This window comes from Camellia sinensis, chromosome 14 (assembly GCF_055761805.1).
Source record: "Camellia sinensis isolate YWXY chromosome 14, ASM5576180v1, whole genome shotgun sequence".
Lineage (NCBI taxonomy): Eukaryota > Viridiplantae > Streptophyta > Magnoliopsida > Ericales > Theaceae > Camellia > Camellia sinensis.
Window position 1 is genome coordinate 136226210 of NC_138974.1, and position 27314 is coordinate 136253523.

The 27314-nt window shown below is 33.6% G+C and overlaps 3 protein-coding genes and 1 long non-coding RNA gene across 8 annotated transcripts; 2 read left to right on the top strand and 2 right to left on the bottom strand.

Annotated features, from left to right (window-relative positions):
• Positions 1–3340: 3340 nt before the first annotated feature.
• LOC114315411 (uncharacterized) lies at positions 3341–9300 on the top strand. 4 transcript variants are annotated; one of them, XR_014350152.1, is made up of 5 exons: positions 3341–3461; positions 3704–3805; positions 5573–5667; positions 5806–5879; positions 9027–9300. It is a non-coding gene; the product is annotated as an uncharacterized LOC114315411 (long non-coding RNA). The 4 variants fall into 4 exon arrangements; XR_014350151.1 differs by having other exon boundaries at positions 5601–5667; XR_003647788.2 differs by lacking the exon at positions 3341–3461 and having other exon boundaries at positions 3667–3805.
• LOC114315409 (uncharacterized) lies at positions 6097–7717 on the bottom strand. The gene has a single exon (XM_028262015.2). It carries the CDS (start codon positions 7250–7252, stop codon positions 6392–6394), a length of 861 nt encoding a protein of 286 aa, XP_028117816.1. The 5' UTR covers positions 7253–7717; the 3' UTR covers positions 6097–6391.
• Positions 9301–13567: 4267 nt separating the features above from the next.
• Positions 13568–20568, top strand: LOC114315408 (uncharacterized). Its single transcript, XM_028262014.2, has 3 exons — positions 13568–18891; positions 19031–19168; positions 19788–20568. Exons 1-3 carry the CDS (start codon positions 18812–18814, stop codon positions 20395–20397), a joined length of 828 nt encoding a protein of 275 aa, XP_028117815.2. The 5' UTR covers positions 13568–18811; the 3' UTR covers positions 20398–20568.
• Positions 20569–22503: 1935 nt separating this feature from the next.
• LOC114315410 (ATP-dependent Clp protease proteolytic subunit 5, chloroplastic) lies at positions 22504–26687 on the bottom strand. Of its 2 annotated transcripts, none has more exons than XM_082904310.1 (7): positions 26495–26687; positions 25568–25613; positions 25376–25448; positions 23934–23968; positions 23747–23835; positions 23210–23326; positions 22504–22776 (listed from the first exon to the last, which is right to left on the bottom strand). In XM_082904310.1, the coding sequence occupies exons 1-6, from the start codon at positions 26549–26551 to the stop codon at positions 23276–23278; spliced, it is 351 nt and encodes a 116-aa protein (XP_082760436.1). In that variant the 5' UTR covers positions 26552–26687; the 3' UTR covers positions 22504–22776; positions 23210–23275. The 2 variants fall into 2 exon arrangements, with proteins under 2 accessions (XP_082760436.1, XP_082760435.1); XM_082904309.1 differs by lacking the exon at positions 26495–26687 and adding an exon at positions 26169–26488.
• Between the last annotated feature and the right edge of the window lie 627 nt (positions 26688–27314).

The window sequence follows — 27314 nt, forward strand, 5'->3', positions numbered from 1 at the left end:
TGAGTTATGGCATCAATGCGACGTCGTTTTAGACAACGCGTTTTAAATTAATTATCCAAACTCCATGAAATAAGATATATAAGAACATTAGCCATTGATGCCCATACGAGAATTGTGTGCCTGACAATTCTAACATATCGCTGCGCTATCATAATGTCTGAAGAAACACAACAAGCCGATCTTACAGATAATCTCCATGAAAATGAAGAGGGTGATTTGGAAACCCAAATCATAGATGCAACATCAAACGTGCCGGTATCCAACATACCAATCTATAATCCAAAGATAGGCGATACAATGTGGCAAAAACTCACGTTTAAGTCTATGATGATTGACAAATGCAAGCTAAGCTACAGGCCACAGTGTCCGTTTAATTCCACCGGCCGCGTCGAAGTCGAAATACGAGACACACGGCTACGGGCGGATGATCAATTACAGGCCCGCTTTACGTTTCCAGTTACATGCCCAGTAGACATAACATATTTTGGAAACGCCTATGCTGCAGCAGATAAAAAAGGATGTCCATGGACAGGGTCCTACAAATTGCTACAAACAAACATCAACGATGATGTGAAATATTGCAAAATGAAAGCAACATTGGCTTTCCAAACATCATCGTTCCCAGAGGAAATTACTTATCGGCCGCCATTAATAACTGTTTTGTCCAAGGTATTCAACAACAGCCACGTGGATATTTGGCACGTGGAGCGCAAAGTGACGAAGGCAAGACTAACACGCAGCAATTCCGAATCACATTTTCGATCCACAAAGACATTGTCAGCACCGATGGGCCAATACGGTTCAACGGCCCAAAGAATAATGGCGGCACGAATGTCAGCAAGTTCAATTCGGGATGGGCCTCAATCATTCAGTCGGCGGGACATAATTTTGCCGACCCACGGCCCATCATTAATCAACTCTGGCCCAAATAATCAGCCTAGCGGCCCAGTTGACATAGGCCCATCAGTAAGCGAGGCCGGATCCAATAACTCAGAATCATCAAGACTCACTACGGACGACGCGGCTAAATTAATAGGAGAAGCTGTAAAAGCCGCACTGGAAGGATCCACATCAGCCCAGAAAGCAAATGTACAACGGAGACAATTGTAAAATAATTTGTAACAAATATTTGTATTAATAAGAAATTATTTTACTAGTAACAATATTTCAATCTACAATTCAAATGCGCGCTTACAATCGATTTTGTGCGACATTCCCACACAAAATAACAAATAATTGCGTTTTTTACAATATTATTGTACGCGCCGTTCAGTTGGCCTAAACTATCTCGGAATTCGGACACAACATTTTTTCCGATGTTGATAAATGTTTTAACGCCTTGACGGCTAACAACTGGATATTCATTCGATTGCGGCGGCATTACAACGGGGACACGCCGCAATACAACAAAACGGTCTATTTCCGTGCCCCTGACCATACAACCAGTTCGTGGGTCACCACTGGACCACAGAAAAACATCTTCAAACTTAGGCGTATACGCAGGATTAGGAAACCGATCCAACACAACGACAAATTCACACTGTCCATTGTCAAGTATAGCAGATGGATCAATGGCCACAGTTTGTTCCCCAGTCTGAGTAGGGGCATCACGCATGTCGCTTTCGAGACCAGGCGTATCAACTGCAACTTCGGAGAGACCGCCAGTTTGACGTAAAACTACACCCTGGATGTAGAGCCCTAACAGCTTCAATTTTCGGGATAGCCGTTCATCCCTTTCAGTACCAACCTCCGGCAAATCGAAATGGAAAAAATGAGGCTCATCATACGGGAGGAAATCGTCAATCCTCCAGATGGAATCACACAACGATTTAGACGTGAATCGTTTTTTTTTGTAATAACTATGTTTCCGTAGTTTAAAATAACTTCGACCAGAAACACCAGATCTGCTGGAGGTTGTCCAACGGCGACTAAAATTTAATTTAGTTCTGGCGGTATATGGACGCCGTTACGAAAATCGGAACGTAGTCGCCATAATCGATGATCAGGAACCCACCATTAAATGCATCACATCGATTATATTTTATAGGCGTAATATGTTGACCGTGACATGGGTCAACATGAACAGTTAACCATGTTTAAATCAGGTTCCTGTATAACGTATGGCACAGAATAATAACAGATCACCCATGATGCAGAAAAATCAAAGCGTGGGCCATACGTAGGTTAACTGTTTACACCCTCAACTTGCGCTTGCCTTTAAATTCATGGAGTGCTATTGATCCATAACTCCTCCCTTCTAGGATCCACGCGTTGTCTAAAAAATTAAAAGATCAAGTCGAGTGTGTGACATTATATCCTTAAGACAGATTCGCCCCGCTTTGGTGTTTACGGACTTATGGCGTCTATCTCCCAAGATACAATAATCTTTACAAATTGTAGTAGCACTCCAAACAATTTGTTCGGCGAACTAGAACCTGTGTTCTATACTTTCTTTAATTTTCCTAAAAAACTAATATGAAGAATATATGCAATAGAGCAGAAAATTGGACAGTAAAAAAATAATCTCAGACTGTTTTTTCCGATGAGAATAACTGCTGGAATGGTCTGAATTTATAGGCAACACAAACTGCCCGAACAGGTATAAAATCAAACCTGAAAATGTATGTTTCAAACTGAACAGGTGCAAAAACTATTTGAACCCAGTTTTGAACCTGTTAAAAAACCCGAACCTGTTTGAACTGTTAATAAATCTGTCCGGTTCAACTTGGCAGTTTTAAAACTGTTTTAGAGCAGTTTAAACTGTTGGAATATTAGACTGGAGAAGGTTTGTTTGGACAGAAATTTTGAATTCAAATTTAAATTAATTTCCCGCAATAATTTTTGAAAAAAATGTGAATGAATTTTGTCCCAAAAAATTAATATAAGAACTGACTCGACCTACACCCGCGCACGGCACGGCTCGGTCGGTCGGACAGCGACGGCCCCGCGCGCGCGTGTGGTGGTTTGGGCTAAGGTTCATTTTGTCCATAACTCCTCCCTTCTACAAACTTGGGGTGCCCCTTGGGGCCCAACCCAAGTTAGTACACTAAGAGCTTATATACTCATAAAAACTCTCTTAAAGTTTCAATGTGGGAAAACTAATTGAAAGGAAACCTACATTTAATTCTTTAAACGTCCATTTCATGAACCCAAAAACGACGCCAAGTTTTCATTTACTCATAAATGGTTTTGACAAACCGTCTTCGCCGTGTGATTTACTATGTGGCAAGAAACACGTCACCTGCAAGAAACACGTCACCTCTTTAGACCCATCCCAAAAAACGTTTGGAGCCAACTCAATTATGGGCTCAAAGTGGGCCCAAAATACACCTTATAAAACCAAATTTTCCAACAGAGGTAGGGTTATCCTTCCCTTGAGCACAATACTCCGAGCTCTATACCTCCATAACATTATCAGATAACTCAGATGTGCTTTTGATCTTCTTAGTGCTACGAACCAGGTGATCTTTCTCTTCTCTGGAGCAACCATGGTCATGCTGGGCCTCTCCAGAGCTCAGGATCTCACTAACGATCATATTTGCTCTGGTTGAGATATATACTTTAAGTTTTCATATTTGCGCGCTATTTCGTTTTCAAGTTTCCAAATCTCTCTCTCCCTCTCTCTCTCAATCTTTTTGTGTGTGTGTGTGTGTGTGGTGTCTTAACCTGTGCAAGTGGAACTAATGTACGCTATGGGGGTTAGAGAAATGCAACCTGAAGAACCCTACGGTGAAGAAAATACTACAAGAGTTGGAAGAGATGGAAGACAGCACTTCCGATGATTTTCGTGAGCCTCCATCTAGAGGTACAAACCTCTCTTAAGCAATTTTTCAAAAACAAATAAAACCCTAATTTTTCTTTTTTCTTGTCAAGATTTTAAATTTTTTTTCTCTAGGGTTTCAATCATGTTTTTTGCTTCTGTTTAATTGGTCTATAGTAATTGTTAGTTGCGTTTTGGCATAGCAGGATTTGATGGAATTGGAAAGGATATGATTTTATTAAAAATTTGAAATTTGTGTTGTTTGCCTAGAATGAATTTTAAAACTGAATTGGATTTTGATTGATTGAATTTCCATTTTGAAATTCGTTAAAAAAATGATTTCTCCCAAATATGCTCCTGTGTGTGTTCTTTGCGCCGTGTCATGTTGGGGTCCAAGATTTGATCAGAAAAAGGAAGAGAGCTTCCATTAAGGATTTGTCCAAAAAATTTCACCTAATGCTTAGAAAACAGTAAAACATAATGATTCCCTTATAGTGCATTACATTAGGGAATGGGTAATGATAGGGGAATGGGTAAGGATAGGGACACCAAATTTTCTACTAAATAAATGATCAAATGTCTCACATATTTTGCGGACCTCACACCATGTGAGACATTTAGTACCTCTAGCATTTTCCTTAGGGAATAAGGAAAATGTAATGAAATTAATTACTTGTACCGTTTCATTTTTCTATGTATATAACCAAATAAAAAAAATAAGAATCAGTGTGTTTGGTTTGAGTTTTTTGAATTAAATTTTTTAAAAATTAATTTTTTTTATTTTTGTGTTTTTTTGTTTTTAGTGAATATTTTTAAAATTTTAAATATTTTTTTTACTGTTTTAGATGTACCTTACTTAGATGTATCTAAAAAGTAAAAAAATTTGTGAAAAAATATTTTTAAAATTTAATAAATACATGAAAATATAAAAAAATGTACTGAATTTTCATTTTTTTTTTATATATTTTTCGTATTTAGTGAATTTTTAAAATATTTTTTTCAATTTTTTTTTATTTTTTAGGTATATTTATGTTAAATATGTCTAAAAATTAAAAAAATTACTTAAAATATTTAAAAAAATCAGTAAAAATAAAAAAACACGAAAAATAAGAAAGTAAAATTTTCTGAAAAGTGTTTTTGAAAAATGATAACCAAGCAATTGATTTTTTAAAAGTACATAATCATTTCCTTTTTATTTTCCATTTTCTAGTCAAACAAAAGCAAGAAGTTTTCCTTTTTTCTAATTAATCCACTTGATAAGTTTTTAATTTTATGATTTGGCCTATCGCCCTCTAAGCACATGCATATTTGCCTCCACAATTGCATAGTATCTCAACACGTCTAAACCACTAAGTAACTCTTAACTTACACGGGTTACGATGATTTTGTATTTGCAAATGGAAGTCGTGAGCATCTATCTACATTGCATTGATGTGTTTTGCCACAATGTATGATGGTTGCAAAAGCCAATTTGTAATGATCATCATTGCAAAATGCAGTGATGATCTTCATCCTGGCCCTTTTTCAAGCTATAAATGCAACTAGTGCTCAATTTCTAGGATATTCTTGAAGCAAGATTGTTTTCCTTTTTTTTTAAAATAATCCCCTCATTGACCTGTGGCGTATGCTTAGTCCACGGTTGCTGCAACTGCAATGTTGGTTTCTTTTAATCATATTAAGCAAATGTATGTTGCTCCGCCTCGTTTTTTTTTTACATTTATATTGCCATAAGCTGAAGCAGGAGCCTTGTGAATTGTTTATTCTGAGTTTCTTCATGCTTTTTACTGTTGTTTATTAAGGTTATCTTTGCAGTTTTAGCCAAATTTTCGTCTTGAAACAGAAACCAAGAGTTGCAGAAGCATATCAAATCATCATCTTGAACATTGGCAACCAACCATCATGGAGTGGTAAAACTGATTTTGCCTTCTTCTGTATGTTGATTGTTACATCACATTATTTTCTATTTTCTGTTTGGAATGGATTAAAATCTCTATCTATTTTGCATTGTTAAATTTTTCACAATTTATTGATTGTTTAAAGTGTAGATATTAATTACTTTTCTCAATAATGGAAGAGGAGCCTACAACTGACACAGATTCGCCAATGTATGCTGAGGAAGGTACTGCCCACTGTACCCCAACTTTCCCTTAGACATATGTTGCTGTTGACTGTTGGGTTATAAAATATATAGTACATCTATTTATGTAGTGTTGACTTTTATATAACATATATATATCAACCAACATGTCTTTTTCATAATTCTCAGCTTGACTTGATGCAAGTTAAAATATTACAAAACAACTTCTAGTGTGATAGTTTGGATTAGGATGAAGAAATTAACAAAGCATTTGTGACGAATATAGTATAACAGTGGGTTACAAATTACAAGGAAAGAGAAAATGGATACAGTATTTGATTGGATTGGATCAATCTGACCAGGAAAGAATGAAATGAATTAGAACTGGACAAGCAAAATGTACAATAGATATTAAGTATAACCGTGATACCACATCAATTGGTCATATGTGTACTAATGAACAATTTTAAATGAGTTCGACTAAGGATCACTTGGTTGGTCCCACCCATTTGATGGGCAGATGAAACCCGTTATACCCAATATTCATTTCGAGTTTAGACCTTCTCTTCATTCCCCGTAGAATCAACCGGACTTGAGTTTGCTTCTACCCTCCTACAAAGCAATATCACTCCAAGCCACATAATGCCCTTTACAATTTTTACCATTCCAATAGTAACAGTTAAGTAATACAACCACCAACCAACAAAGTCAGCAATCCCAACACCTATTAACAGCTCTCTCTTGACCTCAACCATAACCACCAGAGACTCAATCTCGCCTCTCAACCTCCACCACCACAGGGTACCAAGGCTAGCCGCCATGGCCACCCTCTCAACCCACCTCTCCTCCTTCACATACCCAAAAACCGTATCATCAACCACAGGCTTCACAACCGTCCTTGACCAATACACCATCGTCTCATGCAAGCCCAGAAAGAAGATGACTTTGCTTAAAGAACTTCGCTCGTGACCAAAACCCGAACCATCAATTCCAGCCGCTATGCTCCCTTCAATACCCAAACCTACACAAACTTGTAACGTGCATAGCAAAATCCATGCAGTGTACAACCGGGAAACGGGTCCAGGAGAGTCGGTTGTGAGCGTTGCACGGCCAGACAGGCTGTGCATGAGGGTAGCGACGCTGACAAAGGAAATGAGAGCGTGGAGAAGAGTTGGGTTTGTATTGAAGAAGAGAGAGATTAGGAGAGAGGAAATCTGTGTTTGAGGGTAGTTAGGGGCGGTGGAGAAGAGAAAGTGAGCAGTTGAAAGCCTGGCGAGGAGGAGGAATGCAAGGGGGAGGAGGAGGCTGAGAAGGCTGGTGATGAGGATTTGAAACGGCTCTTTCACGGTGGCTGAACTCAAGAGGATCTTGATCTTCCCACCACCCTGTTGTTGTTGCCATATCTTACAACCCATTTAATCCCAAATCAACAAGCAATTACCCCCAAAAAACAAAAATGTTTGGTTAGCAACAAGGGAACAATGTTGAGGTGTATATATGTAATGGAACATATAACAACTTAACATAGAATTAAAGGAATATAGAGTGGTTGTCACGACCTAGTTTTTAGTTGACATACAACAATGTTTCTCATTCCACGATTAGGATGGTTAGGGCAAATTTTATTATTCTTTATATGCAAGAAAACTGTCCAGTTATTCATTTTGATGAAGGTCAGTTGGACAGCCATTTTCAGGCATGGGAGAGATGCCAAGTCCATATAAATTAACTGTGTTTCCCGTCACCAAATAAACAAGTGGACCATGGCATTGGCATTTTTCAGAACTACCATCTTATTATTAATTAATGTGGCAGTGGTGTGGTCAGTGGACCTACAACCGTGTTATGTAAGGCAAGATTATAAATAATTCATGGAAGATAATATACAGTGTGTTTGATTTTAGTTTTTTAATTCAGTTTTTTAAAAATTGAATATTTTATCTTTCGTATTTTTTTTTGTTTTTAGTGAATATTTTTTAAATTTTAAGTAATTTTTTTACTTTTTTATATGCACCTTACTTAGATGTGTAGTAAAATATTTATGAAAAATGAAGATTTATTAAAAAAATTATTTTTCAAGTGTTTGTATCCTAATTAGTTCAAAAGATATTCTTGTATTCCAATAAGTCTTATTATTTGAATATTTGATCTACCAAATCTTAATTCTCATATTTAAAATATTTTATAGACATTTCTACCTTACAAATTTTTTTGAACGGTTAACAATTTAGTGACGTGAACATTCATATTTTACAATGTGAATATTCACATTGACAGTGTGAACATTCAAATTGACATGTTAACATTCAGATTGACGATGTCAACATTCATATTGATAGCGTGAACATTGACACTATAAATGTGAATATTATTAGGGGTATTTTGATAATTATGTCACTCATAAGACTTATTGGAATATAAAAAAATAATGTGAACTAAATGGAATATAAGTAAGGTGAAAAATGATTTATAAAAAAGTGTCCCCATGAAAAAATATTTTAAAAAATTAATAAATATATAAAAATATGAAAAATGTATTGAATTTTTGTTTTTTTTTTTTGTATTTTTTGGTATTTAATGTATTTTTTTTAAAAAAAATTTACAAATATTATACCTTTTTAAGTGTATTTATGTTAAGTATGTCTAAAAATTCAAAAAAAAAATTACTTAAATTTTTTTTAAAATTCATTGAAAATATTAAAATTAGAAAAATAAAAAAATAAAATTTTTTGAAAATTAAAACCAAACAAGTTGATTGATTTTTTTTTTTTTTTTTCTTCTCAAAAAGAGGATTGTACATTCCGTTCTAGATTAAACAAAACAAAATAGTTGAAGTTTCATTTGTCTAACAACAATACTCAAAATTTGAAGCAACCATGGTATGTAGTTAGAAAATTATCAAGAATTTGAAATATATAGATTAGATTCATGTTAGGTAGGGCTCATGCCACCACAAATTTAAATCTAAATTATACATTCAAATTCTAGACACTTTTAATAAATACATATTATTTCTGAATTTAAAATGCATTAATCAGGTTCATTTTATTTGTAATTTATGACACAGTTTAAATCTACGCCATAAATTCAAATTTTGTGCACTTTTCTAGATAATATTTTTGGATACATATCATTTTTGTTTTTTCCTCCCACTCCAAAGTGATAACATCAAATTTTTACTCCTCTTAGATGACATTCTGTGAACCGAGCCCATTCGCCAATAGCTCATTCATCTCACGAGAATTGAGGTGCGATTTTCTTCACTTAGCCTTTCTAGTCCGTTTGTATTTATTTGGGGATTGTTTGTGTGATTGTTGAATTTATTGAATCTTTGTAGTAATGTGCTACAGATTTTTTTTTATATGGTTGATTGTTCATCCATCCTTTTCTCGCAACCGACTTGAGATTTTTTCGATAAAACTATGGCACAGCCATTTTTTGAATAAATTATGTTGTACACATACATTCCGTGTTATCTACAAAAGATCCTTGAGACTTTGTTCTATAATTTTTTATTTCCAGAAATTAAATAAATAAGTAAATAATTGGGGTAAGCCTGTTAGGTGAGCTCAAGCTTACCATGCAGCCAAGAACACACGATGATTGGCTAATTCTTCTTATTATTTTTTATTTATTTTTGAGTATTTAAATAAATATGATTAGTTAGGGCTGTGTAGTCATGGTTATCATAAACACGCATGGTATCTTTCTTAGGTAGATGATGATCGATTGATAGTTGAAATGGTCTCATCCGACGTGCCCTTTCGATCCGATATTATATCTACAATCACAATACAATACAATACAAGGTGTTTGGTTATTTGATAGTTACATATCTTCTTCTTTTTTTTCCCCTATAATATTAGAATGATCATACTTAGTTGAATTTTAATGAGATTCATGGGAATTGTTGTCATTGATATTCAATTAATATATATGTCAAATAAAAAAAATAATAATGTGATAAAAAAAAATATATCAACATCATAACATTACTTTTTTCTTATTAACAATCTTAACTGATCATTCAAGCATTCCTAGTGATGATACAATAGACCCTCTGTTTGGGAAGATGGGTTGGGTTTAGAGTTAGTCACAAAAAGATAAAATAGGTTTTTTAACCCAATAAGATAAAGCATCACATTCAACATATAATCATTATATTCTTTCTCTTACAAAAAATCAAAAAAGTCAAAAAGTCATTCTCAAACGAGACTTTTTAGCTCCAGACTAAAATAGCCAAAAAATCAATCTACTTCTCAAACGAACCCATAGTCATAAATGCATTGGTTTAATAGGCATATTTTATAAAATTTTCATTTTTTTTTATTTTAACTTTTCAACCAATTGAATTGTCTCAGTCAGCAGAGTTTCATGAGTTCAAATCTTAAGAGGTGAATCAATGGTTAAATATTTCATTCTTCACTTTTCCTTGAGATTAATAGAGGATTTTATTTGAAAGATTAGTTAGGAAAAAGCCCTAGATACCCTTGTGAGTAAAATAAAAAATAAAATAAAAAATTCTTATTTCAAAAAATGGAATGTAAGACATAAAAAATTGAATTGAAAAACAAATGAAGGTTTGAATTTTGCTTCTTATCATAGGAAACTAATTTTATATGGGTAGGGTTGCTGTTGGTGGGTAATTCAGTGGGCTAATTGGGCTTCTCAAATCTTTCATCGTATAAGAGGCAGACTAAAAACCATATTTATTTGGGGCCTGAGGTTGGTCTCGGTAAGGTTTAAATTATTCAAGTCCAACCCATGTTTGATTTATTAAAAATTTATTTGAGATCAATTTGTTTCGTAAAAAAATTAAAATATATTTTAAATTTTATTAAAATTTTAAATTAAGTTTGAACTATCTTTTATTCAATTGGACTCGATTATATTTATTACAAAAAATAAAATAAAAAACGCCAAATTAATCCGTTTTAACTGAGTTGGATTTAAATTCAATTTTAAATATATTTTAAAAATTATCAAAAATTTAAATCAAATTAAAACAATTTACTATAGAGTCCAGGGCAAGTAGGCATCATTAAATGGCACCGCCGCATGTAAGTGAAATGAACCAACCACTCTGCCAATAAACGATGTCCTGGTCACACTCACACCCTCATGAGTCATCCATCAATTATTTATCCTTTGAATCAAAAAAAAAAAAAATCAAATTATTGTAAGTTGTAGAGACTCTCTCTCTCTCTCTCTCTCTCTCTAGACATGCATGCATTGACAATCCAACAAGTAATAAAAAGTTGATTGTACATCTTCCAATTTAATACTCTGCCTGTCCAGACTCTAATGGGGAGTCCGATGTGACAACAAAATAACTGTCATTTTTATTTTTTTTGTTGACCCAGTTAGCATGACTAGTAAATAGTCTTCATGTCAAGTTTTGGAAATTAAGGGTAAATTTTTTTTTATTATTTATAGTCATTATCATAACATCACAATCATTATTTTGTTTTTGTAATGGAATGTAATTGCTAGGAACTGGGTCATTAGTTTGATCTACCAAGATAAAAGTTGAACAATTGGGGTTGCATACTCCAGTTATGGTACATGGGTCTTGTTAATCACATTCTTAAGGGTTGTTTTTAAAAATTACAAAATGATAAAATATTTATAATCTTAATATATTTGTCATATATTTCAAAATATTTTTACATTTTTTTATATACTTTGTACACAATTTTGAACATTAATAACAACTTTAAGAGTTGTTATTAATTAGCATTTTTCATATTATATTTTAGGGTAAATGCACCTCTAAAATTTGATTAAATTACGAATTATCTCCTGTGATTATGCAAATTACATTCTACCCTTAAGATTTCTAATTTCATAGTAAATCACTCATTTTATTAATAAATCATCAAGTCAATTAACAGTTATTAATAATATTATAAATATATTTCAATTAATAATTTAAGAAATTTTATTATTGTACAGAAGAGTAATTATGAATTCTATGTTTTTTAGTTAACTTTATTAAATAAAAAATTCTGACAAAAGAATATTTGTAATTTTTTAAATTATAAGCGACAATCTGTATTTTAAAAAAACTTTAAAGAATATATTTGCAATTTATCCTATATTTTATATTATAAGTGAACATATTGTCGACACAAAAAATAAAGTTCTGTAATGCTATTTTTTGTACTAAATTTTCCCAATAAACATATTTTTTATAATTGTTTCTACTATTTTCTATAACAGTTGTTTGTGCAAACATGTAAGAAAAGAGAATCACAAAAAATAATCCAACTTGCCACTCTTTCTAAGTTGTCTCTCTCACTACTTCATTTTTCACATTCGGTAGCTCCAGCAATACATACGCGGTTCCTGCCTACCTTATCAATTAGTTTAGTTGGTTCAATTTGATGTAGTTTATATTAGATTTATCATTTATTTTTTATCGATTGACTCAAAAATAATAATAATAATAATAATAATAATGTTATATGTATTAATTAATGTATTAATATATTAACAGATGATGTGATATAATTTTAAAAATTTTAAATATTTATAATTTATATAGTAGGTTGAGTCAATAATAATAATATAATATTAATTAATATATTAATATATATATTAATTAATGTACTAGTGTGATTTGAGTATGTGCATACTCACCCCTAAATAGGGAGAAACTTCAGTCTCAATAATTCGAATGTTGGACCCAAGAGAGAGAGAGAGAGAGAGATTGATGAAGATAAAAAGTTTTCATAGTAGATAAAACAAAATAATAATAATAATAATAATAAACATGGTTAAATGAAATGAAGGACCATTATAGAGTAAGAAAAAGAACAAAGCAATCGCATTCAATTCAATGAATGGGAATGCATGCGCAAACCACTCAAATTTTGGTTCGTCAAGCACGTGGCTGCTCTTCATTATTACATGACAATGGACCTCCTCCATTGTTTTCTACGCCTCCCGTCGGATTTTCAATATATAAAGAAACAAATATACAATGTAGATGCTATTTTTTTATTTTTTATTTTTTTCTTTCCACTTTTCCTTTGTCATTTCTTTACTTTTATAAATGTCTACAAAAATTCATAATTTAAACACAATAATTAACATTCCGTTTATTTTGACAAAATAATTTTTATTTTTTTAAAAATTAAAATATTAAAATTGACGGAAAATATTTTTTCTCTTTAAAAGGTGAAGAGTGTTTTTCAAATGAAAAATGTTTGGGGGCCCTAATTCTGTGGCTCAAATATGGCTCAAATGGCCAAAACGACGTCGTTTTGGCCATTTTGATGTTGTTTTGTACTCAAAGCGACGTCGTTTTGGCCATTTGAGCCACATTTGAGCCACAAAATTTGGGCCCTCTACCATTGCTGTTTTCAAATTAACTATACCGCAACCACAACCATCCCTTAGATAGGTTCTGTTTGTTGTAACTTAAATGAACTTATTATAATTTATTTTAATTTAAAAATCTATGTCAAACTATTTGGTATATCTTTTACTTACAATTTATTAGATAAAAATAATTTAAATAAGTTGATTATTTAAAAATTAGAAGAGAGATGCTTTTAAATTATCTTTATCGATTATCAACTTATAATAAACTGCATTAAACATGTTCATAATTCAACAATGATCTTAAGACAAGCTGAAATTTTCAAGCCGGCTATATCTATATATATATATATATATATATATTGTTTGTTTGCGTGTGTGTGTGAGAATATCCCTTGGGGGAAGGGGGGTTGGAAGTCTTTGTTAGAAAAATTGGTTTTATAAGGTTTATTTTGGGTCAATTTTGAGCTCAAAATTGAGTGTGCCCCAAACATCTTTTGGGGTGGGTCCGAAGAAGAAACATGTTTCTTGTCGCATGGCAAGTCACACGGTGAAAACGGTTCGTCAAAACTATTTATGAGTGAATGAAAAGTTGACGTCATTTTCGGATTCGTAGAATAAACAATTAAAGAAGTAAATGTAGGTTTTCTTTAAATGGGTTGTCCTATATTGAAACTTTAAGAGAGCTTTTGTGGGTATATAAGCTCTTGGTGTACTAACTTGGGTTGGGCCCCAAGGGGCACCCTAAGTTTGTAGAAGAGAGAAGTTATGGACAAATAGAACCTTAGCCCAAACCACCATACGCGCCGCCGCCGTTCGACCGAGCCGTGCCGGGCACAGGGGTGAGGGTTATGGATCAGGTCAGCTCAGATATTAATTTTTTGGACTTTTTCCAAAGATTATTGTTGGAAATTAATTCAAAATTTAAATTTAAATTTTCTGTCCATTTTTACCTCCTCCAATCCATTTATTCCTAACAGATTAAACTGTCCATAAAGGTTTCAAATCTGTTTGAACCTGGACAAATTCAAATCTGCCAAATAGGTTTTTTAAACTGTTGCAATTTCAACAGATTTAAACTGCCAAGTAGTTATCTGTTGAAACAGTGCTATATTTGTTTAAATTGTTATGTACCTGTTGGATTCAAATTCCATCTGTTCAGTTTGAATAATTGAACCTGTTCAGGTCTATAAATAGTAGGCCATTTTCTAGCAGTCACTCATTCTGAAAATTCATTTTCCTTGCCTTCATTTTACTCTCTAGCATCCATTGTTCTTCATATTATTTTAGGAAAAATTCAGAGAGTTATAGAATACAGGTTCTAGTTCGCCGGACAAATTTGTTTGGAGTGCTACTATAAATTTGTGAAGATCATTATATCTTGGAAGATAGACGCCATTAGTCCGTAAGCACCGTAACAGGGCGAATCTGTCTTAAGGACAGAATGTCACACACTCGACTTGATCTTTTTATTTTTCATTCGGTTCGATAAAATAAATTCTGTAAGTTCTTTATTTTATTTTATTTTGTTTCAATTTATTTATTGTACACAGAAAATTGTTCCAACAATTTTAAGACAAATTCGAATTATTCTACTTATAGAATTTTTCGTTTGTTTCCCTTTCTCTTTCTTCTTCTTACAGAAATTATTTTCTGTTGTTTTACAAAATAATATTGTGGTTGGAAAAATAAATAGTGGTTATATACTATTTGATAGATAGTAGTAATATACTGTGTATTTTCTTTGACAACTAGTAATAATATACGGATGCCATTAACAATTTAAAATATTTATTCATGGAATTTTTTTAGAAATTAATTTTGGTTTTCAGAAATTATTTCTGAGTGTTCATTAATTAAAATTCTGTTTTAGTATTTTAATTCTTGAAGTATTACATAAATTTAATTTTCTGTGTGGAATTAATTTGTTTAAATAAATTTTATTTTATTTTCAAATTAATTGAAAATAAAAGTTACATTCTTATTTCTTTTATTTTTACAGAATTTAATTCTGTGAATTTGGATTAATTTTCTGTATAGTATAAATTCTAATTATAATTTTGTTTTATAATTTAGAATTCATGGCTACTGAAACAAATGCTCAAACGAGTATTGGAATGGTGGCTGCAATTGCGACAACCCCCTCTCCTGTTGTAACAGTATTGGTAAATCACAGTGAGAAGCCGGACAAGTTCTCAGGAACTGATTTTAAAAGATGGCAACAGAAAATGTTGCCCTATCTTACAACTCTAAACCTAGCTCGTTTTCTCCGTGAAAATGCTCCTACTCTGAATAAGGATGAAACTGACCGGCAAGTGGTTGCTACAGTCGATGCCTGAAAATATGCTGATTTCCTTTGCCGGAACTACATCTTGAACGGACTTGATAACATATTATACAACGTCTACAGTCCTATCAAGACAACAAAGAAACTTTGGGAGTCTTTGGAGAAAAAATACAAAGCGGAAGATGCCGGCTCAAAGAAATTTGTGGTTGGCAAATTCCTAAACTTTGTGATGGTTGATTCTAAAGCTGTGATCAACTAAGTTCAAGATGTCCAACTCATTCTGCATGACATTCACACAGAAAGCATGTCTCTCAGTGAATCATTCCATGTTGCAGCCTTAATTGAGAAATTACCACAAGGCTGGAAGGAATTCAAGAACTACCTCAAACACAAGCTCAAAGAAATGTCTTTAGAATAATTAATTGTGCGTTTGAGGATTGAGGAGGACAACCACAATTCTGAAAAACGGGTGGTAAGCATCCTATGGAGTCTAAGGCAAATGTGGTGAAACATGCTCCAAAAGCAAAGAAATTGAAGTTTTCTGGAGAAAATTCATCACAAGGCTCTAAAGGAGGGGAAATTAAAAAGTACAAGTTTAATGGCAAGTTTTATATTTATGACAAAGAGGGACATCAGGCCAAAGATTGCCGAAGCAAAGGCAAAAGCAAAAGAAGAACAAACAAGAAGCCTGCTCAAGCCCATATGACCAAAGTGGACAATATTGTCAATGGTGTAGATGACATCAATCTTTCTGCAGTTGTTTCCGAGGTAAATCTTGTCGAAAATCCTAAAGAATGGTGGGTGGACGCTGGTACTACTCGCCACATTTGTACTGACAAAAAGATATCCATATCTTATTTTACAGTGGACAACGGTGAATAACTTTTTATAGACAACTCCTTAACTTTCAAAGTTGAAGGACAAAGGAAGATTGTTATGAAGATGACATTTGGAAAGAAACTCACTCTCAACAATATACTATATGTACTGGACATTCGCAAGAATCTTGTTTTCGGATCTTTGTTGAGTAAGAATGAGTTTAGGCTAGTGTTTGAAAGTGATAAATTTGTACTTACTAAGAATGGGATATATGTAGGAAAAGGTTGCATGTCCGATGGCCTTTTCAAGATGAATGTAATTACCGTTGTACCCGTAGTTATTAATAAAAATACATCTTCTTCTTACTTGGTTGAGTCTTCAAATTTGTAGCATGGTAGACGAGAACATATTAATTATGGATCTTTACGTAAATTAATTAATATGGAATGTTTACCTAAATTTGACATTGATTCAAACCATAAATGTGAAATTTGCATTGAGACAAAATTATCCAAAACTTCTTTTCACTCAATTGAAAGAAATACAGAACCACTTAAATTAATTTATAGTGACATTTGTGATTTTAAATCAATTCAAACTAAAAGGGAGAAAAATTATTTTTTCACTTTTATAGATAACTATACTAGATATAGTTATTTTTATTTAATTCAAACTAACGATAAAATTTTAAAAATTTTCTTTCAATATAAGAATGAAATTGAAAATCAACTTGATAAAAAAATTAAAAAATTAAGAAGTGATAATAATGAACGTGTAATAGGGAGATTCGCTAAAAACTTACGATGAACACATTATTTTAAGGGTAAGTATCATATAATAATAATGAACGTGTAACACAACACAAGGCGGTGCCACTGAGCTTATATCACGGGCAAGCCTCGGTTGGAATAAATAAACCTCTCTTCTAACTTCAAAGTTCTAATCCATCAAATAAAAATAAAAATAAAAATAAATAACTGTGCACCAGTAATTAATGATCAATTTCACAGTCTTGATTGATGTGAGCACTATGTAAATATAGTTATATTACTCGGGAAAGCACGGGCAAATAATTTAATCCCCAAGTTGGGTTAATTTCCTCATGAACCCGTGTTTCTATTTTTCAAGAATATTATTGTTGTATAATCTGAATAATAATTATGTTCGTATTGTAATTCCAAAATATTGAATATTAAATTACATTTGGTCTACTACAAGTAAATATTGAGTATATGGCAATACCATGAGATGATATTATTAATTAATTAAAAATTTAAAATTATGATAAAATAATACAAATCATATAATTTTTTTTTTATATATTACTAATGCGACATTTATTATATTATTAAAATAAATTTTATTTTTAATTTTAAAATATATTTTATTATAATATCTTCAATAAACTTCATATTTATTTCGAAACTAGACCCCAAAAACATGTGAGGCTTTTTTCAGGTGGAAGTTCTTTTTTGCACCTCAAAAAGCAAAGCACTATATCCAATGTGGACATCTAAAGTTAAAGAAAAAGTTCATTAAGATGCACTCATCACACATCACACACCTGCCATCCCCCACCAAATCCAGTAATTGTAAAATGCTATATATGGATGAAAATTCTATCATATATATATTTTATAAATCATTTGTATTTGGAAGTTTATAACTTTACATATGTGTCTAGATTCAAAGATTGGATTTAGTCCATAGAGAGTTGTAATAAGCATCGCAATCTCCACGTGGCAATTATGAAATTGCTTATTGGACATACAGTCGGCCCACAGTCCGGCCAACCAACCAAGATATCTCTTAAAAAAAAAAATATTAAGCGTAATAGTAAACATAATTTTATATAATATCATCGATCAATAAAAAATTACAATTATGTATGCTTACAATTACAATGTATAATTTCTCATTAATTAATGATATACACAATAATCCTCAATATTTACTCGTGTGGGTGGGCGGTAGCATATTTTTTCAAGGATGTATCTCTCCAAAAAAAAAAAAAAAAAAAAAAAAAAAAAAAAAAAAAAAAACTGTAACACATAATTAAAACACAAAAATAATCACAAACATAATTATGTAATATCCGCAGTACATGTAAATTCCACCCTTTTATCTCACATATGTAATAATTATGTATTCCTAGCACGCTTCAATGTCTCTCACTCTGGGTATGTATGTGTGTGTACATGTAAATGTGCAAGGGGGGTGGTTTATAATTAATTATAAAGTTGGGGCTGGTGAAATGCATATAGTTGAGTATAGCTTTTATATTTAATGAATGAAGAGAGAGAGAGAGAGAGAGAGCAACTTGTGGGTGTTTGTCATCTCATTGTTATCCTCTCTCTCCTTTCTTTCTCTTTCTCTTTCTCTTTCTCTCTCTTAATCAATTAGGAGCTCTGATTTTGTCCATTTCTTTCTTTATTATTATTGCTGGCTTCTGCAACTTCAACTACTGTAGGCTTTTAGCTTATATAGATAGATAGAACTGAAGAAGAAGAAGAAGAAGATCACAGAGGCAAGATCAACTGTCATGGATGGCTCTCACTCTGAAGGATTGGACTCAAAGATTACAGAAGAACTTAAACCAGAAACTCAGGCATCCAAAAGAAGGTAATTTTGTGGGAGTTGTTTTTCAGACTTAATTTTTTTTATTTTTGTTTCACTTTTGGACTAAGCCCTTTGGGGTGCGTGCGCTATAGATGGAAATATATATACGTGAAAGTTATTTTCTTTCCATGAATTGTAATAGGAAAGTGGTTCAAAAGACTGTGGTCACAGTGAAGATTGAAGCAAATGAGGGGAAACAGAGGAGTGAAGGACCACCTTCTGATTGTTGGTCTTGGAGGAAATATGGGCAAAAACCCATCAAAGGGTCTCCTTATCCAAGGTTCATCTCTCTCTCTCTCTCTCTCTCTCTCTCTCTCTCTCTCTAGTTAAATTTTAACAACAAACTTATAGTCCTTTAAACTTGTTTCTTGTTGAAGAACAAGGGGTTGGCCTAATAGATGAGGTGTTCCTTAACCAAGCGTGATGCCTAAATTCAAGTCTGGTCGCTATAAGTACAATTTTCCTTCACATATTCCCCCCTCAAAAAAATCCTACTTTATGAGTTATTATTTTTGGATCCCTTTTCCTTCTAATTCTACAAGCTTTCCATATCTTGTTTCTCAAGGAAATTAAGTACAGCGTTTTTTTTTCTTTTTCTTTTTTTTTCTTCTCATGCTTTCAGAAACAAAAACACCCAGCGTTTTCATATCATAAACTGTTTTTGAGAAGAAAAAAAAAAGTTTTCTAAAAAGTGATTGTTCTCTAAAACAATTCACCAAATGTGTTTTCAGAAAATAAAAATTGAAAACAGAAAATGAAAACACGACAAAAGAAAATCCTTAATTTTTTCATCTTGGTTCATGTATCCGCTAGTGGAATGCTAGAATAAATAGAAAATCTCTCTCTCTCTCTCTCTCTCTCTCTCTCTCTCTCTGGTTTATTTTGGGGACTTGGTGCAGGGGTTACTACAGATGCAGCACATCAAAGGGATGTTCAGCAAAAAAACAAGTAGAAAGAAGCAGAACAGATGCTTCCATGCTCATCATCACTTACACCTCCAGCCATAATCATCCAGGTCCTGTTCTTCCCACCACCAACAACCTCACTGTCACTACTACTGAACACTCTAAATTAGAACCACCTACTGAAGACCAACCCACCACAACCACCCCCCAAAAAGAAGATCTAGAACAAGAAGCCCAAGACCAAGATCAACAACCCCTCATCAACAGTGAAGAAGATGCAAATGAAGATCATTTCCACTACTCCCAATCTCCATTCAACAACTCCCAAGAAAACCCTTTCGCGGAAAACCTAGAGAACACCACTACTTATGAAGCACCAAGTGTTGTTCTATTTGAGGAAGAGCCACTCTCTTGTTATAATCCTCCTCTCCCTCCTCCTCTCATGGCCTTCTCAGCAATCGACAAATCAGAAGAAGAATATGACTTCTATGATGAGCTTGGAGAACTACCCTCCTCCTCCTCATCATCATCATCTTCATCCTTCTTCACAAGCTTCTTAAGGAACAATTTCTTTGATGAAAGGATTCTTGTTCACCCTTCCTGATCTAAAGATTCTTGTTCATCCTTCCTGATCCAAATCACCATCTTCTTCCCTTTTTTTTTTCTTTTTTTTTTTTTAATTGCTTTTTCTGTCTTTTAGAGAAATATTGTACTTATATATGTGCATATATAATATGATAGATATACCCACTACTGGTAGTCCTTTCCTTCTTCACTTGGCATCTTTTATGGTTTTGCTTTTGGTGTGTGGTTGGTTGGTTGGTTGTTTGTTTATTACAGCTTATTTTGCCGCTTTCTAAAAGCTCTCGAGAGCAGTAACAATTTCTCCAAATCACCATCAGTATTCCTTAATTTTCTTTTTCTTTTGCTTTGGTCTGGCAATGCTTAGATATGTCCAAAAGTATAGTGGGATTACTGTGAACATGGATATAAATGCTCTTGGGACAGATGAGACCACCACCACCATCAAACCCACAAACAGTGGAACTGTTTTGTTTGTCAAATCATGTAGAAGAATTCAATTAAAAAAGAGACACGAGAGTCACGAGAACGTTAGTGCCAAAAAAACAGATGTTTGTGACTCGTGACATGAACTTTCTTTTTGAGTGGTTGATTTGGTGGGGGTGAATATATACATATGTGTCAATTTTTTTCCCCTCAACAATTGCTATACATTATCCTCTTTTCTTTTCTTTTCTTTTCTTTTTGTAACTTTCTATATTGTCAGGCACCATTGCAATGATACTATTTTTTATTATTATTATAAAATACAAGTAAACAGTTGAAGTATAGCATTTTTTATTTTTTATTTCTTAATATTATTTGGGACAGTTTTTCTTTTAGCTATGAGTTGGGATTCGGTTTTGGTACTGGAATCTGACTATTAAACAAAATGCCCAAGAATCATTTTGTTTTCTTTTAAACAGTTACAGATTCCCCCCAACTCCTCTACAAAATGTCAAAATCTGGAAAAGTATATATCTCGTTTGAGGAGGGAGGGAATGAAAGTATGATCACAATTTACAAACAAAACATTCCAAACACTTCCTACCCACTTTATACGTGGCAACGCATGTCAGTCACTCCAAGCTAAGAAGATGCCATTGCCAAAAAACACCTACACTTTTTGGCAATCTGTGTCTACTGTCTAGTCTGTTACACACTTGGCTTCCACACATCATCTTCGTACTTTACTTATCAATCATCATTTTAAAGTTGTTTTAGCTCTCTTTGGAATTCGGATTTATCTAACACAAGTGGGACAATGTTGTTTTAGCTCTCTTCAGAATTTATCTACCACAGTGGGACAGTGTTTGGAGAGAGAGAGAGAGAGAGAGAGAGAGAGAAACACACACAGACAGAGAGAGTAGGGTAGGGAAAAGCTGTGTACTTGTCTTGTACAGGATTTGAAGGCCATTTCTACTTTGCATGCCAATGCTCAAATATCATTGCTAAGCAAAGGCCACGGGGGAGAGTGACAGTGTTACAGAAGTCTTGAGTGAAGGTTCCATAATTATAATACCACATTTTAAAAAAATAAAAATAAAATTGCAAGTCATATAATGTTATTATACAAGTGTTTCAATTATTTTTTACAATACCTGTGGATTGAACATATTATTGTGTATGTCAACTTCTACCTAAATATGACAAGAATCAGTACACTTCAGTTTATCTGATCTTTTCACACTTCTCTGGACCCTCTCAATCTGGGGTTTCTGTGGCTGTAATTAACTTAGAGAGAGAAACAGAGTACCAGTCATTTTGAAACACAGGATCTGAAGGAAACAATTTTAAAGAATAAGCAAATGTGGATTTTATTTATTTTTCTGGATATGGTGAATCTTTTAATGATAGAAGCAACTCTGCTAATTCAGAAGTATTGTTGGAGGAAAACTAAGACTATGACAATACGGTAATAAATATCGTCTTTAGTATGTGTATCTGCAGTAGCAGTGGCAGCAAAAGCAAGGGCACTGGTGGTTGAAGAAATTCAGCCAGATAAAGTAAAATTACTTCTCAAGCTCCATTTGGATGAACACAGAAAAACTCCTTTTCATTCACTGATCAAAGTGCATAGAAATCAAATCATCCGGAATCAAGAGAAACTGAGTACAATATCATGATCATCAGACCATTGAACTCTGCAATATAAGCCAGCATGTCATTTAAGGCCGCAATAACTATGAGAGGTTCACATACCAAGAATTGTGATTATTGATCTGCTGTACTAGGCTGCTAGAGGTTGGAAGGCTTTCAGAGGATTCATGATTACACCATCTATAAGCCCATACTATTCGGTTTCTTTAGCATTCATGAAGAAATCACGATCGGTGTCCTGGTTGATCTTCTCAAGGCTTTGACCAGTATGGTAGGCTAGATACCCATTCAGGTTTGCCTAGTGATGTAACATTTCATTTGCCTACACGAAAAATTGCTACTGATCAGGGCCACAAATAACATAACAAAATTAATCCCAGGAGTGGAATGACAGTGTAGTACTTAATATAAGGGGAATTAGCAATTCAGTATAAACTTGGAAGGAAAAAAAATTACACGTCAATGCTAAACTTTATAAATATTTATAATTAAAATTTTAAACTTTTTCATATATTTATAAATATTTTTTCAAAAATCCGTTGAGCTGTAATTCTCCCTTAATATAATTATTTGATCTGTTCGATTTTTGATATTTTTGGTATTTTGCCTAATCTTATATTTCCCTTTCTTCTATTTACATCAATATGAATGTAAGACCATGAAAATGCCTACATAGGACCAAGTACGGGCTTAAATATAAAGCCTTTTTATGGAATAGTAAGGGTAGCAACATAGAGCAATAACAGAATACCAACCTTATTGAAGGAAACCATTAAAATTCTGTCAATAGTTCCAACTTCAGGGAATCACTTCAAGGGATTCTAAAGAAGTACAAATTCTTTCTTTCTTTCTTTCTGGTGGTTTTTCTTTTCCTAATAAAGACATGAGAATCTTATTATAGTGAAACAAAGGCACTATATGGCAGAAAGGATAAGACATCCATCCACAGATAAATATTGTGCTACTTCTATTCTGCTTCCCACAACATTTGACAACATAAGGGCAAGTTGCAGAATAAATAAATACATAAGCATGGGCAAAAATGGAATTGCAAACTAAAAGCAATAGTAAGAACATTAAAATAATGCCATTACACAGACATCTTGAAAGTCCTACACTGCAATAAAAATAAGTCTCTATCTAATCTGCTGGCTTAGGTTTCCCAAAATGCAGTTTTAATTTCACAGTAGACATGGGCAATTTAGTGTCAGCTTGGTTAATTCAGAAGTGCCAAAGTGTAACTAACAATAACATGAGGCCTGGTAGAAAATGAAAATAAGTATGAGAGGTACCTGGATATCTATATCAGTTTGCCCACCTTGAGCTCCATCAAGAGGCTGATGGATCATTATCCTAGAGTTTGGCAGGCTGTATCTTTTCCCTTCAGTGACAGAAGAAACATGTTTGGTAAATTCAGCAAGCACAAAGCTTAAAATGAAATCTTATCTTCAATCACCAAAATTGAAAGTCTCGGTTCACCTTTAGTGCCAGAGCTAAGTAGGAAAGCCCCCATGCTGTTCACCACAAGAAAAATAATATCCATCACTAAAAACGAATATTTTCTGTTACAACTAATGCAAGCAGCAAATATATGCTGTCAAGAAAACTCTACCAAGAATATCATCAATCATGCATCCATGAACAAACTAGAAATAACAATAACATATAGAAAAATAGCCAGCCAAACACACTGCAAAACTGCAGAAGGTTCAACAAGTAGACTTTGGAAGTGTAGAAGCAGCTAAGAAGCACAGATATAGCCATGGTCACTTGCTAAGAAGCACAGACACTCCTGCGGAGGAAGCGTGTCGTGTACGACACCGTCACTCTTTGGGCATTCTTAAAAGCGTGTATAATTCCAAAATTTTGAGTTATTTAGTTGATTACATTTTTTTAACTCTCATTTCTAGATGAGATTAACTTATTTATGGAAGATCCGTAAACACCAATTTAACAGACAACAAACGAGAAACTGACACCTCATCCAATCTGTAGACTCCAATTTTTTTTTTCCACCTACATAGACTCTCTCATCTAATCACCCCTTTCTCTCTTCCCTACTCAGCTCCCAGCACTGATCACCGCCACTGACCTCACCACTGAACGCCGCCAACTCCCCATTCGCTCTTCCCTAGTCATCAACACCTCCCTCCTTCCCTCCTGCCTCCTTCCCTCCATCAACTTCATTTCCACCACCGTCCTCTCATCCCAATCTCTCTCTCTCTCTGTGAATAGATTCAAACCCCTCCAGCCACCTCTTTCTCTCACAACTCCCTCCTTTTGGCGTTCACTCACCAAATTCCTTTGATTCAACATGCTAGACATAGATATAATAATACTGAGCGTTGTAAAATGGTGACACTAGAAGATTGGTTGCAATATTAAGGTGGATTAGGTACATAGGTGGAGAGGAGAGTTCTGTGGACAGTTCAATGGGCCTTATCCTTCAAAACCCAGAGTTCTGTGGGCAGTTCAATGTTCAATGTACAATGTTCAATCGATTGAAGAGAGTAGGGGAGGGAGATCTAGAGAAGTTTTTGGTGGAGCATCATTGGACGACGTGCTCTTTATGATTGGATGACTTTAAATCATAGTTTACGAAACATCCATAGGTTACTCTTTCTAGAAATGTTTTTAAGAATGTTTCCCAACTTTGGAAATAGTTTCCAAGAACTTCCTATGCTCTTCAGTGAAATAGTTTCAATATATTAGTATTTACTCTACTTAATTATTTTAGATTTCAGATTTATTTGATACAAAAAGAAAGATTATACATATTTTAAACGAAGTAAATAAAATAAATTTATAATCATCAATGGGAGGGAAAGAGAGAGAGAGAGAGAGTGAAAAAATCACTGTTTCATTGAACAATAAAGGCATAAAAGGCAGAGGAAATCAGAAAACCACCATCAACAAATTACCTAGCAGCTAGTCCAACACATACAGTGGAAACATCAGGTCGTATATGCCTCATCGTGTCAAATATGGCCATGCCTACAGGGAGATCAAAAATAATCAAATCAAGAAAATATATAGACAGTCCACTACAGAATTAAGAATCAACATGAGGACAAATTAATATTAAAAAAAAAAAAAAAGAAGGAAGACATTACCAGCGGTAACTGATCCTCCTGGAGAGTTCACATACATGACAATATCCTGTTCAAACAATCATGGTATCGTAATGAGTATATCCTTCCACAATGTACATAGATGTTAAAATTCATACCATAATTACGTAGTTGTGTGTGAGTGAAAGTGTGTGTTGACAGAGAGGGAGAGGGAGAAAGAGAGAAAGTTCATTAAATTAAAATTGAGAAACATGAGAATATTATGCAGGAAATCCCATGGAAGTTATCTAGCTCTGTTATGCTTTAAAAACATTTGAAGGTACTTATCCTAAAAAAAACATTAGAAGGTACAATTTTTTCCAAAACATGGGACACTGAGCCACCACCAAAGTTGATCATTGTAAAATTGTCAAAAGCATTTGATGAAATGACAAGGATTAAATAGTTCACAATCATCCATTAGACGGCTTCCCTTTCTCTAATGATACCACTAAAAAGATTAAGAACTGATATTAACTCATAATACGATGTAATTAAACTACCCTAAGATCTCCAGATGAGGCCATAGAGATTATCCATCTTGATTTGCAAACCGAGTTTGATAAGACATATTCAAATCAAAATTAAATTAAATTCCTCTTACCTGGTTGCTTGCAACTTTAAGTGATACAATAATTATTAGATAGTCCCAATTTTGAACATTTTGGCAATGCAACTTGTCAAGCCATGAGACACTGCCCAGACTCATATCTTGTTCTTCTTCTTCTTCTTCTTCTTACTTAAGCTATGCAGGAGTAGTACTAGTGCAATTAAAATAATGTGTATATTTTGTTTACAAACAAAAAATGGGCTGGATTCCTTCCTGCTTATAGACAAAGCAAGTAATCTGAATGACAAAGAATTTGAAAATATATTTGCATTGCATAATAAGTTATAATAGTTCCAATGGCTACTATCATTAGAAGAGACCTTGTTGGGATCGACGGCGTCAAGATAGAGAAGCTGAGCAACTATAATGTTTGCCATATCATCAACAGCTGCACCGCAACGTACTATCCTCTTGGGAGTCCATCATCAACAGCTGCACCACAACGTATTATCCTCTTGGGAGTCCAATTAAAACACCAAGGCAAGGCAGTGTTAAATACTAGAAGAGAAAACAAACAAACCAACAACAGAGTTGAACAGAAAACCAAAAAAATAGTCCCTTCCCTTGCATGCTGAAAAAGCTGACTGATAACACTCTGAAAACTCTCTTGCATCATTGGGGGCAGTCCTTGTCCTTGTCCTTGCGCATAGGCATAGTCATAGGCTGGGCAGTATGGCGAAGAAGGGATCTGCAAATCATCCCTAAACAAAAACCAAATTCAAAGTTATTCAAATTCAAATTCTGTATCAAATGCCATGCGAACTCTAGGCTTTCAATCACAATCACCCCCATCATTCTCAACATTGTTAGGTTCCATTTCAATGTGCCAAGTCACTTAAAAAATAAATAGGTGGTCAACATTAGCATAAAAACAGCAAATTATGTTTGCAAAGTAATACATACTAAATAAAAACACTACAAGAGTTGACTCATTTTAGCTTACAACATTTTAGCAATATTTCAACAAACAAATCAGCAAAATTTCAGAAACATTGGTTATAATTGGATTTTCATTACATTTTCATTAGATTACTCCAGGTATTTTGATGACTTGTAACTTAACTAGAGCTGTACAAAAGGAACATAGTTAAATAATTGGTCTTTCTTTTAATTCTGATTATCTTATTTTTTGTTTGATTT